We start from the raw sequence: 12,849 nt of genomic DNA on the forward strand, positions 1-12,849 counted from the left end.
ATGAAAGGAGTTAGATTTTGTCAGATGCTATTTCTGTGTCTATTGAGATAATTACTTGGTTTTTTTTCTTCATTCTCTTAATGTGGTGTATAACATTGGCTGATACCAACTCTTCATTTCTCGGATAAATCCAGGTATATAATCCTCGTATATGTTGCTAGATTTGTTAGTATTTTGTTGAGGATTTTTCTGTATACATAATAGATATTGGTCTGTAGTTTTCCTGAGATAATTTTTGTGTGGTTTTAGTATTATGATCACATAGATTGAATCAGTGAATCAGTGTTTCTTTAATTTTGGAAGAAATTATGAAGGACTTTTGTTAATTTTTTATTGAATATTTTGTAGAATTCACCAGTGAAGTTATTTGGACCTCGGGTTTTATTTGAGGACAAATTTTTTGAATATTAATTTAATCTCTACAGATGTTCTGTAGATGTCTGTTAGGTTTTGTTAGTTTGAAGTGTTGTTCAAGCCTTCTGTTTCCTTGCTGACCTTCTTCCTAGTTCTATCCAATAATGAGAAGGAGGCTATTGAAGTCTCCATCTTCAGTGTATCTTGTAGGAAAGGTCTGATGACAGCAAACTCTCAGTTTTTGTTTATCTGGGAATGTTTGATTTCTTTTCAATTTTGAAGGATAGTTTTGCTGGACATAGAATTATTGGTTAACAGTCTTCCTTTTAGCATTTTGACCCGCAGGCTTTCTGTTGAAAAATCAGCTGTTAATCTTGTTGAGCCTATCTCCTACATGGTAGGTCACTTTTTTCTTGCTGTGTTCAGAATTCTCACTTTTTCTTTGGCTTTCGACTGTTTAGCTGTGATTATGTCTCTCTTTTAGTTTATGATATTTTAGCGTTTGCTGAGTTAATGATTAGACGGTGATTTCCTTAAATGTCTCGAACCAATAAGTCTCCAGCCTTTGCCAAAGTGTGTGTGTATGTTTTGAGGGATGCCTTTAGCAACCTGGTAAGCAATTTGAAGTTCTGCCTTAGCTTTCATCTTTTGTTTGCTCAGAGGCTCAAAGTTGGCCACAGGTGAGAGATTAAGGGCTTTCTCAGGTATTTCCTTGGCACACACACAGCCCTATACATGTGTATGACCTTCTCTAGTCCCAAGAATATGTTGGAGCATTTCAAAACCTCCTGTGGACATTTCTTCCGCATGTTTTTCTTAGAAGTTTTTTGGTCTGGTTGGCCCCAATTGGTGCTGTTTTGGGCAGCTGGGATTTTAAATAATTGCCACTGATTTTTTTTTTTTTTTTTTTCCCCAACAAATGTACTAGAGATAAGCCTGGTTTTACAGAACGAATTCTGAATCAGGTCAAATAAAACAACCTCTGAGAATGGGGCTTTTCTAGGAAGGTGCCAGTTAAGATCAAATAGTAGCAGTTCTCTGGAAATGGTGCTTTTTGCAGTTTCAAACCCAGTTTACTTCCCCAGCCCACCCCCTAGTGATTGCTGAATTTCACAGCTACAATGCTTATAAGGCTCTTGTTTTTCAAGCTGCCACAGAACTAAGGAGATAGACATGGCAGTTGAATAAATTAAAATACCACAGACCTTCTAGTTCTCACCAAGATTCAGCTGGTTTTGTGTGTGTGTGTTTATTTTTCTGTTTTTTTAATAAGTGCTCCTTGGTTGTTGCAAGCATTTGGTTGATTTCCAGAGTTCTGAAAAAGTTGACTGGCAAATTTGCTAGTGCTCTCAGTGCTTTTTATGCAGGAGTGAATTTTTGGAGCTACTTATTCTGCCATTCTGGAAGCACTTTCTTCCTTTTGTCATTTTTTTGTTGTTGTTTGTTTGTTTTAATAGACTTCATTTTTAGAGCAGTTTTCGGTTTACAAAAATATTGAGCAGAAAGTACAGTTCTCCTACAGTCCCTCACCTTCTTTTATATAGGTTCTCCTATTATTAGCATCATCCATTAGTTGTTACAACTGATGAGTCAATAATTGATACATTATTGTTAACTAAAATTCATAATTTACATTAGAGTTCACTCTGTACATTCTATGGGCTTTGAGAAATACATAGTTACATGTATCTACCATTACTGTATCATACAGAATAATTTCACTGCCCTTGAAATCCCACATCCTGCCTCTGTTCATCCCTCCTTTCCTCTACTCCTGGCAAACACTGATCTTTTTGCTATCTCCATAACTTCACATTTTGCAGAATGCCATGTAGTTGCAAACAGACAGTATGTAGCCTTTTTGCATTGACTTTTTTCACTTAGCAGTGTGCATTTAAGTTTCCTCCGTGTCTTTTCATGGGTCACTAAATAATAGTCCATTTTGATGAATGTTCTATAGTTTGTTTATCCATTCACCTAGTGAAGGACATCTTAATTGTTTCCAAAATTTGGCAGTTATGAATAAAGCTGCTCTAAACTTTTTTGTGCATAAGTTTTCAACTCATTTTGGTAAATATCAAGAAGCATTATTGCTGGACCAGATAGTAGTAAGAGTAAGTTTAGTTTGGTGAGAAACGGCCAAAGTGTCTTGCAAGGTGGCTGTACATTTTGCATTTCTTCCAATAGTGAATGAGAGCTGCTGTTATTATATATTCTCATCAGCATTTGGCGTCATGTTTTGGATTTTAACCATTCTAATAGGTGTGTAGTGATTATCTTGTTTTAATTTGCAATTTCCTAATGATATATGATGTGGAAGATTTTTTTATATGCTTGTTTGCCATCAGTACCTCTTCTTTAGTGAGGTGTTTGTTTAGGTCTTTTGCTCATTTTTCAATTGTTTTTTTTTCCTTTTGAATTTTATTTTAGATACCAGTTCCTTTATCAGACACATTTTACAAATATTTTCTCCCAGTCTATATTTTTCATTTTTTATTTTTATTGGGGAATACTGGGGAACAGTGTGTTTCTTGAGGGCCCATCAGCTCCAAGTCGTTGTCCTTCAATCTAGTTGTGGAGGGCGCAGCTCAGCTCCAAGTCCAGTTGCCATTTTCATTCTTTAGTTGCAGGGGGCGCAGCTCACCATCTCATGCGGGAATTGAACCGCAACTTTGTTGTTGAGAGCTCATGCTCCAACCAACTGAGCCATCTGGCCGCCCTGTCCCAGTCTTGAGCTTGGCTTTTCATTCTCTCCTAATGGTATTTTTTACAGAACAGACATTTTTAATTTTATGCAGTCCAACTTGTCAATTTTTTCTTTCATGGATTATACTTTTTATGTTGTATCTAAAAACTTATTGCCAAATCCAGAGTCACCTGGACTTTGTCCCTTGTTATATTGTAATTTTGCATTTTACATTTAGGGCTTTGATTTTTGTTGTGTTAATTTTTGGGAAAGGTGTAAAGATCATTTTTGTACATATGGATATCCAGTTGTTCCAGCACCATTTGTTGAAAAGACTCTATGTCCCCTCTCCTTTGAATTGCCTTTTCTCTTTGTAAAGGATCAGTTGACCAAATGGGTGTATTTCTGAACTCTCTGTTCTGTTTCACTGATGTGTCTATTCTTTCGTCAGTATCACACCGTCTTGATTACTGTCACTTTAGAGTAAGTCAGATAGAGTCAGTATTCTGACTTTCTTCTTCTTCAGTATTGTGTTGGTTATTCTGGGTCTTTTACCTATTGATATAAACTTTCGAATCACTTTGCTGATATCCACAAAATACCTTGCTGGGATTTTGATTGAGATTGTGTTGCATTAAGCATTTAAAAAAATATAATCATGAACATAATGCGCACATTTAACTTTTTTTTTTCCCCACCCCCTCCACCCACTCCCCCACTCCTGGTTTTTAAGCCATTGTTTTTCAGTCTAGTTGTAGGACACAGCTACCTGGCCCATGCTGGTATTAATGAGTCTTGCACTCCCCTCGGCTGAGGCAGTCGGTCCCTGGTCGTGGGTTGGTCTCTCACGGCAGCTCTCGTTGGCTGCCGGCCACTCATGCTGGCTGCCAGCCAGCGTGGCCACCAGTGGCTCACGGTAGCACACGTCAGCACTCAGCAGCTCACGGCAGTGCACAGCAGTTCACACCGACCTCCGGCCGCTCACAGCAGCCCAGCTCCAGGGAGAGTCATTGTTCACAGTCTTAGCTGTAGAGGGCGCAGCTCACTGGCCCATGTGGGAATCGAACCAGCGGCCTTCGATGTAGGAGCAGGGCACTCCAACCACCTGAGCCACCAGGCCGCCCCACATTTAACTTTTAATATATAATTTTTATTAATGGTGAGGAAAGAAACACTAAAGGTTTTGTGAAGTCAAATTGCAGCTCACATTAGGAAATAAATGAAGACAAAAGAATCAATCTCTCTTTTCTGTCTGTCTCACACACACACACACACACACACACACACACACACACAGAGAGAGAGAGAGAGAGAGAGAGAGAGAGAAATTTCTACTTGTCAGTCTAACCTATGAATCACAAGTCTTAAGATTAGCACAAAATCACACATCTTAGTAATCAAAATGCTTGTGTTGAAGTGGAAAAGTATATAGATACGGCCACATAATTTGGGGAAGATTCCTTTAAAGCTACAATGATTATGCAGCAATGTGATTATTAGGCATGTGGATTGAATGTCAGGTGCTGCTACTGTGTGTGGATTCAATTTAAGTGGCTTAAAAAAAGGCTGATCTCGTAAAGGTTTATTTTTGTAGTTATTCTGATCCTTTATTTTTTTTCTTGTTGATTTTATTGGCTGCACTTATAGAATGATGTGAAATGATATTGGTGAATGCGGACATTTCTTTCGCATGCTTCTCTAACACTGAACTCACTTTTGTCTTCACCCATACCGATATTGGTTAAGTCCTTCATATCTGCGAGCCCACCCAGCCTGTGATCGGCCACCTGGGCCACAAAGGCGCAGAGGTTCTGCCTTTGCTGACACACTGGTCACCTTCCAGTGGATTCCCCAAAGCGGCTTGCAATTTGCTTTCACCGTCTAATTTCTCTACTAGAAATCCATAATTGTTAATATTCGTATACAAGTAAAAATTGTGCATGTCACCTTAATATGAGGTGTTGTGTCTAGTAATTCCTCCCATTTGTCATGTTTATTTTTCTTCACCTTCTTTATGTCTTCATCCCTGGATTTGTGTTTGCACTCTTGGAAGGTGAGTTTACCTCCCATTCTAATTCAAAGGTTCAGATTCTCATGTGTGAACTGCATCATCTTCTCGAATGTGAAATCTCAAAATCTTCATTATCTTTCTGTCTTTTTTTTTTCCTCTCCTATTTTAATAGTGTCCTTTTGTTTTCTGAAAATAACCTGTTATTTATTTGCTTTCTGTTGTGTATCTTCTGCCTGTTCTCAGTAATACTCACTTTTCCCCCCAGGAGGCTTCAAATAGCCCTCCTGAGGTGTTATTTCCTACTTCTTGTCAGATGGTTTAGCAACAGATACACAGATATGAAGTAATTGTGTCAACATTTACCAATTGGGGACTATAGGTGAAGGTATATGGCATTACAGTATTCTTTTGACATGTTAGAAAATTTTTTTCAATATAAAAAAGTTGGAAATTATTGATTATAACAATAATAATACAGTAGTAATTAGTTTTTATTTAATATTTGCTACTGTGTTTCCCAAAAATAAGACCTAGCCCGACAATCAGCTCTAATGCGTCTTTTGGAGCAAAAATTAACATAACACCCGGTCTAATTTTACTACAATATAAGACTGGGTATTATATTATAATTATATATTATATATTATATTATATAAGACCTTGTATAATAATTTTTGCTCCAAAAGGCACATTAGAGCTGATTGTCCGGCTAGGTCTTATTTCGGGGAAACATGGTATATATATCAGACATTGTTCCAAGAATTTTGACATATATTACCCCATTCAATCCATATACCAACCTAATGAGGTGAGTACTCTTACTATCCTCATTTTATAGATCAGGAAAATGAAGCATAGATAAAGTAACTTGCCCTGTGTGTTACACAGGTAGAGCTAACATTTGACTAAGATAATCTGTGCAGGTAATATAAAAATTAATAAGATAGCCCTGTTCTCAAAGGGTTTATAATTTAGTTAGAGGTGATATGTATACAAATTTCTTTAATTTTTGTTGTAAAATAAATTAAGGATCATAAAATGGCAGTTTTATTCAATGGAAGGGATTAGGGAGGGCTTTTGAAAAAAGTAGCATTTCAGTACTAGGAGGAGATACGTTTGGTTTGGATCTGCTCGTGGAAGTGTTTGAAGTACAACCTAGGGCATATGAACTTATTTGGCAGGCAGTGGAAAACATTGAAAGTTAAAGAAACTATGGCCCAAAGATATTAAGCGTTTTCAATAGCTAGTTAATGTCAGCCAGTAAATCTTGGATCAGAGCTGTCTCTTTAACACAGTTGTAGTTTTTCTAGATGCCAGTTCTTTGTCCCTATATTTAGTTAGTGATCAAGGCTTGTTGACTTCCTTTGAAATTTTTTTCATTCATCAGTTACTTGGATGTGATTCATGTTTATGTCAACCTAAGATATGCCCTTAGTCATACCTGATTCTCATGCTGTGGACTGCAGACCAGTCTCCTTCAGTCTCTTCTCTTTCTAAACTTTGTTTTACTCACTTGGTAAAATAAAAAGTAAACTTTAACTTGATTATTAATTGGGAATTTTGAATGTGACTGCTTCCAGATAATATTAAAGTAGTACTTTTTAATGTCATAACTAAAGAAGTTTAGAATCTCACAGGTGGAAACTTAAAACAACAACAACAACATGGGTTAAAATCCATGCTCCTTACTCAGTCAGTGAAAACAACAGTAACATAAACAAGCAAACAAACAAAACCAGCTGTTTCTGATACAGAGGAACAGAATACACAGCTTATGTAGTCATGGCGTTTCTAACTTGCACGGTTACAAACGAACGCAATATACTCTGACAGGTGCTATCATGGGGTACAGTATAGGGCTGTATAAGGGCACCTATGGTTTAGGGGATTACGGAAGCTTTCCCTGAGGAAATGCCAACTAATTTAAGATGAAGAGGAGTTATCATTCTCCAGATCAAGTGTACAGTGGAGGGCAGGATGGGTAAACGGGCCCAAAGTAGAGAAGTTGAAGACATGGGTGTGTAGATGAGGAAGATTGTAGCATGCCTTGGCAATCTCAGATAATTTGCTGCGGATTAAGAAATCAGTCTGAAGGAGGCAGATGTGTTGAGGGATAAAGTCGAAGAATAAATTGGATTCAGGCTCTCTGTGGCCTCATAAGCCATATTTAAGAGTCTCCTTGTCCCTGAAAATCATGCCTTGCACTTTGTGCCATTACTTTTCATTTTCTTTTTCTAGAAAGCCTTCACCTTTAATTTCAGTCAAACTCAAACCTCATACTTTATAGTTCATCCCGAGTTCTTTCGTATCCAAGTAAATTTCCCAAAGTGTATCAGCTTTTTTCTCCAAAAACGTAACTTTTACTATCTCTCCTATTCATTTGCCAGGTGATTGTATATTTTTGTCTTACTATTTTCTTTTTATTACTATGTATTTTTCATCACTCTGTGTATAGATAGTTTGTCTGTTCACTCATGGATGGTAAATTTATACTAATTAATTGATCAGTTTTTGAAATTTAATAACTCAACAATATTGTGAACCATTAAAATAAAGCAGATATGTGAACAAATTAGGGTCTTACCTGTGGATCAGCAACTGAAAAGTTCTTAAAATTTTTTTTGAGGGGATGAAAGAAAAATCAGGCCGACATACTTTCAGAGAAAAATAATCTTGTGAAAATGAAGTTCATATTGAATATTTGAGAATTTAGAGATTTGGGAATATTTGTTAGAAGCTAGAAAATTTAGTAGAAACTATCTTTCTACTTTTTCAATATGGTTGAAATTTAGTGCATTGTGACTTTTCCAAATTTAATACATCATGAATTTAACTTTAATCTTAGTATAATATAGCCATTATATTGGAGATAATATTTTTTCAGTGTGTTCTTAAGAACCAACTGGAAATTACGTGTAATGTGAATGCAGTACTTTTTAAATTGTTATAGCTATGACTTCTGGTTAAAAACATTGTGTTTTTTCACTTCCATGAAACACAGTATCCCTAGTTCTTTTTTCTTTTTTCCCCTCTTACTCAGAATTTATATTATTGTATGAAACTAAAGGGAAGTTTAAATTTTTTAGAGCAGATTTTTTTTTTTAAATTTTATTTTATTAAATTTATTGGGGTGACAATTGTTAGTAAAATTACATAGATTTCAGGTGTACAATTCTGTATTACATCATCTATAAATCCCATTGTGTGTTCATTACCCAGAGTAGAGCAGATTTTTTTTAATGCTGTTTTTTTTTTTAATGCAGTTTAAGATATAGGAAATATGTGGTATGTATAAGATTTGTATAAAATCTTGTTTAATCTTTATTGGAAAAGATTATTTATCTGCAATGTTAAAAACAAAAAAAGAAATAACAGTTCATCTGCCTTAACTGTTTGTTGGGACTTGCTAGCAGTAGGAGTCCAGGGGTGTGTCCAATGTGGGTATTAACATGGGTAGCATAGTTATGGGGCTAAAAAAAAGATGTGAAGTATAAGAGGCCAATTAAAGTAAAAAACTAAAAGGCAGATACCAGTGCATAAAAAGGAAAATAAGTATAATTTTTTCCAGGCCAGGCTTTTCCTGAGTTGTTTCTATTCATGTTCCTAAGGAATAAGGTTTGTTAAACCCGTGTGTAAAATACACAAAATGGGGGAGTGCAGAAAATAATTGTGTTAATAACAACTAGATCTGATTGGACCTTTCAGTGGAACCAAATGCTGAGTAAAAGTCAGAGGCTTTGTGACAATGATAAATGATTTGTAATAATCACTGCAGTGATTTCATTACTTTTATTTCTTTCTGAAATTGTGTTGTGTATCTTTTCCCTCCAACTTCTTCTGCCCTTCCAGAGGCTCTCCCTATAGAGAATCTCCTTTGGGTCATTTTGAAAGCTATGGAGGGACCCCCTTTTTCCAGGCTCAGAAGATGTTTATAGATGTACCTGAAAATACAGTGATACTGGATGAGATGACCCTCCGGCACATGGTCCAGGACTGTACTGCTGTGAAAACTCAGTTACTCAAACTGAAACGTCTGCTGCATCAGGTGAGTACAAAATGAACATTTTGGGCTCTGATATTTTGAGTTGCAAGGTGGATTGACTTTTATTTTTAAAAAGAAAAAGTTAATTGTTTTTAATGTCTAGATTTCTGTAGAAATAATGCTTGTAAATAGTATACGAGTATAATAGAAATTTCTGTGGGAGACAGAAACATGGGATTTCGCACAGTGGTCTCAGTATAGTCCCTGTTACTTATGAGCTGTGTGATATTTGGTAAACCAACCTCTCTGCTTCTGCTTCCTCATTTTTATAGTACCCACACTTAAGGTTATTGAGAGAATTAGCAATAGTAGTTGTAAATTGAGAGATCTGATGTCTGAAACATAGCAGGTATTCAATCATCAGTGACTGCTACTATAATTTCAGCTACGTGGGAAATAAGAAAGTTTTACTTTCATAATCATAGTCATATAATTTCACTTTTGTTTGAAATGTTCAAGTTTAATCTTTCTCAGTCCTCTCTCTCTCTCTCTCTCTCTCTCTCTCTCTCTCTCTCTCTCTCTCTCTCTTTTGAGAGAATCTAGACTCTTAGCAGTGGTGACTTGTCCAAAGACACTGGGTGAGCTGATGGTTGAATCTGGCTTCTGATTCAATAGTACTTTTTTTGTTTGAACATATGGCACCTAACAGACAAGGTCAGATGCATAGCAGAAAACTAAGGAATAAAATACTAATTTTAAAATGTGGATATCTGTTATTGAATTTTAAATCTATATTTGTCTTTTGTAGGCTAGCCAAATTTAGCTTGAATTGTGGTTGAAAAAGAATATTCTAGCTTTTCTGCTCAACTTACTTTTTGGGTTATCTTCCTCAGGGTTGTGTGCTAGCTTCTTAGGACCAAGGACCAAGTCTTAGAATTTCTGGTTGTGATCAATGATATATACTCAGTAAAGGCTCATTGAAGTTACTTGGTTATAGGTTTTCTGGACTACTCTCCTCCATTCTTGTGAATGTTTAGCTACCTATTGAAAATAAACTTTTCTTTGCTAAGGCTGAGAGTAAGAAAGTGGAGGATCCTTTTCGTATATGAGATTCTTGGATTCCTCTTGAGATAGAAATTCCATGTTTGAAATACACAGACATTGAGCTTCCAATCTAGTTTAACTATCACTGGGAGATACATTGGTTATGGTATTTCTCTTCTCGCCAGTCTAGGGAGATCAGGAACTTCAGAGTCAAAGGAAAGGAGGTAGAAAGGGTGGGAAATAGCTAAAATATATTAAATATCTTCTTTGAATTAGTCGGGGGTTGGAGAGCTATACCACACACCCTCATTTGTGCCTGGCTTAATGGCCCTGAAACATGAAGCGTGATTAAATGTCAGCTAATAAGACTAAGCCACCGGTAGTAATGACAGAAGTGGCATAATTCAGGACAGAATAGGTGAATTGGTAACCAATGATAAGTACCATAAAAATAATAAACTGTTTTTTGAGATACTTTATAAAAAACTGAATCTCTTAATGGCTTTCTGTCATTACAACCTCTGAAATTTTAGGTAGTACACGCTGATCAAATTGACTTTGTTTTTGTAGTGGCAACAAAATTATGAGAAGAAAATTGCAAAATCTTTTTAGGGCATCATTAAAGTTCCCCCAAATGCTAATAGATGTTAAAGGCTGAATGAGTTCAAGATTTCAGGTAATTGCCTCTTAATTTTTCCCTTTTAATATTGCTAAATTTAAAAAAGGTTAGTGTGATGCATTTACATGGCTTAAAAATATTCAATTAGTATCCAGAGGCTTAATGAGAAAACAGTATTTCTATCCCTCGCCCGTGTGTCATCCTTTTCTTATCTGAGCAGGTTACTACTGTCTGAAGCATCTCTAGAGCTGTTGCGCAGGGACTTTCTTTTGTTATATTCTGGGGCTGGCTTCACTTATTTCCTGGATAACGTATCTCCTGTCTAGTTTAGCCGCTGAGAAGAATCTCCTACATTCAAATTCATTTGACTTTGCTCATTACTATTTAGGAGTGAGGAACTACAGAGTTGATTCAGGACTTGGTACAGGAGCTGGCTTGTCAACCAGCTGGTTTTATTTTACAGTGATTGTTGGATATTGGTGGAGCCTCAATATCTACACTAAGGGGAGGAGTTTTCCTTCTGAGGTTGTTGCAATTTCTCCAGAGAAGAAAACTCCTGTGGTTGTTTTTGCTTGGTATAGAGGTGGGAGATTTGGGAGTCTGTTCTTGCCTTGTGCAGACTTCCAATCCACTCCCACATTTTTAATCCTGGCGGGTCAGATACTTAGCTTTTTCTCTATCTAGCAATTTGACCCCGTTTGAGGTTTTGCGGGGTAAATTTTGTCCATATTCTCCAGCTGCACACAGTGTAGTTGTGTCTTCCTCCAGGTCTCCTAAATCACTGACTGGAGTTTCTGTCTGCTATGTCCCCTCCCCAGTTCTCTTCATCATTGCAGTTTATGTTTTTAAAATTTCTTTCTTATCGTTTTAGTGTAGGTTTAAGAGAAAGAGAAGATAAACATATCTCTATTCAAAAGCCCTCCCCTGTTTAAAATATAGAGAAAATGTTTTAAAATTACTTTAGTTGTGTGATTGCTTCCGTCTGAAACTTCAGTGTGTCACAGCTCAAAATTTGATTTAATCCTTGCACATTGTTGTGTGCTGGATTGACCAGTAGAGAGGTGGGGGGTTTGCGCTCATTTGCAAGCGTAAGAACTTAAATAAGCGCTGGCAACCAGCGCTTATGTGGGGCTACACATAAGGGATTGGCATTATAGGGAGGAGTCACCTTTACTTCAGTAAACTTGAAACCTAACAAGGCATGACTGAATACTAGTTCAGAAGGAAGAATGTCCACATATAAAGAGGTAGTTGCATAATCTCTAGTTCTCCAAGTGGCTTATGCCAAGGCAGTGTTCCTTCAACTCAGAATTCTTGTCCTTGATTACTTTTAGCAAAGTTTAATCAGGCTATTTCCCTTATAAGATTGAATTACTTTCATATAAGGAAACTAAAGAGAAATCATTAATGAAAATACAAATGATTTCTACAGCCTGATTCTTACTGGAAAGAACAATTTTATAGAGATCCTGAGTACTTTACATATAAATATGTAAAATTTGTATTACCTAGTACTCAGTAAATGTATGTTCAATTGATTGTAATCAAACAATTTTGCAAGTCCCTTACCTGCCTTAGTTGCTGGTTATGTCTTAATCCAGTGGCCTTTCATTTCTGTCTTTGTTCTTTGATCTCCAGAACCCAATCAGTTGTTTCTTCTAGGCCCCTGACCATTCAGTCAAACCACTGGCCACAGCTGATGAACTGGTGCATAACAACCCATCTGCCCATTTTTCCTTCTAAGCAAAGTGAACAACTAGATTCACTGCTCATTGTTTTGCCCACTGGGAGGATTCCTTTCACTGCTGTTCTTCCAAGAGCCCCAGAAAGGGACTGTGGTGCTGCTGCTGTCCACTTTCAGGTGTGTCTGCATATCGTACAGAGCCATCTGTAATCCAGACCTGCGTCTCTCCTTCCTCTGTCAGCTGATCATAGAGAACCCCCCTCATGAGACCACAGTGCAGGCCGGAAGAGAGAAGGCAGAGTAGCAGGAGTGGGGACCATGGGCATTTGAGCCACTTCTTCATGTAACTTACTTACATCCTCAGGGTCTGCTCGGCCCCCATCACGGCTATACAACTTGCATTTGATAATAGAATGTTGCTGTGCGCACCCAACTGGATGACTTTATGTGTCGGATAATACCCAGTATT

The 12,849-nt window shown here is 36.9% G+C and overlaps 1 protein-coding gene across 10 annotated transcripts in view; it reads left to right on the forward strand.

Annotated features, from left to right (window-relative positions):
• CCSER2 (coiled-coil serine rich protein 2) overlaps positions 1–12,849 on the forward strand; it is a 170,284-nt gene that overhangs the window by 89,750 nt on the left and 67,685 nt on the right. For all 10 annotated transcript variants that reach the window (XM_019755556.2, XM_019755554.2, XM_074339719.1 and 7 more), the window contains one exon: positions 8,901–9,096. In XM_019755556.2, coding sequence (XP_019611115.2) covers positions 8,901–9,096 — 196 coding nt within the window. The remainder of the gene's footprint in view (positions 1–8,900; positions 9,097–12,849) is intronic.

Source organism: Rhinolophus sinicus, linkage group LG07, assembly GCF_036562045.2.
Source record: "Rhinolophus sinicus isolate RSC01 linkage group LG07, ASM3656204v1, whole genome shotgun sequence".
Taxonomy (NCBI): domain Eukaryota; kingdom Metazoa; phylum Chordata; class Mammalia; order Chiroptera; family Rhinolophidae; genus Rhinolophus; species Rhinolophus sinicus.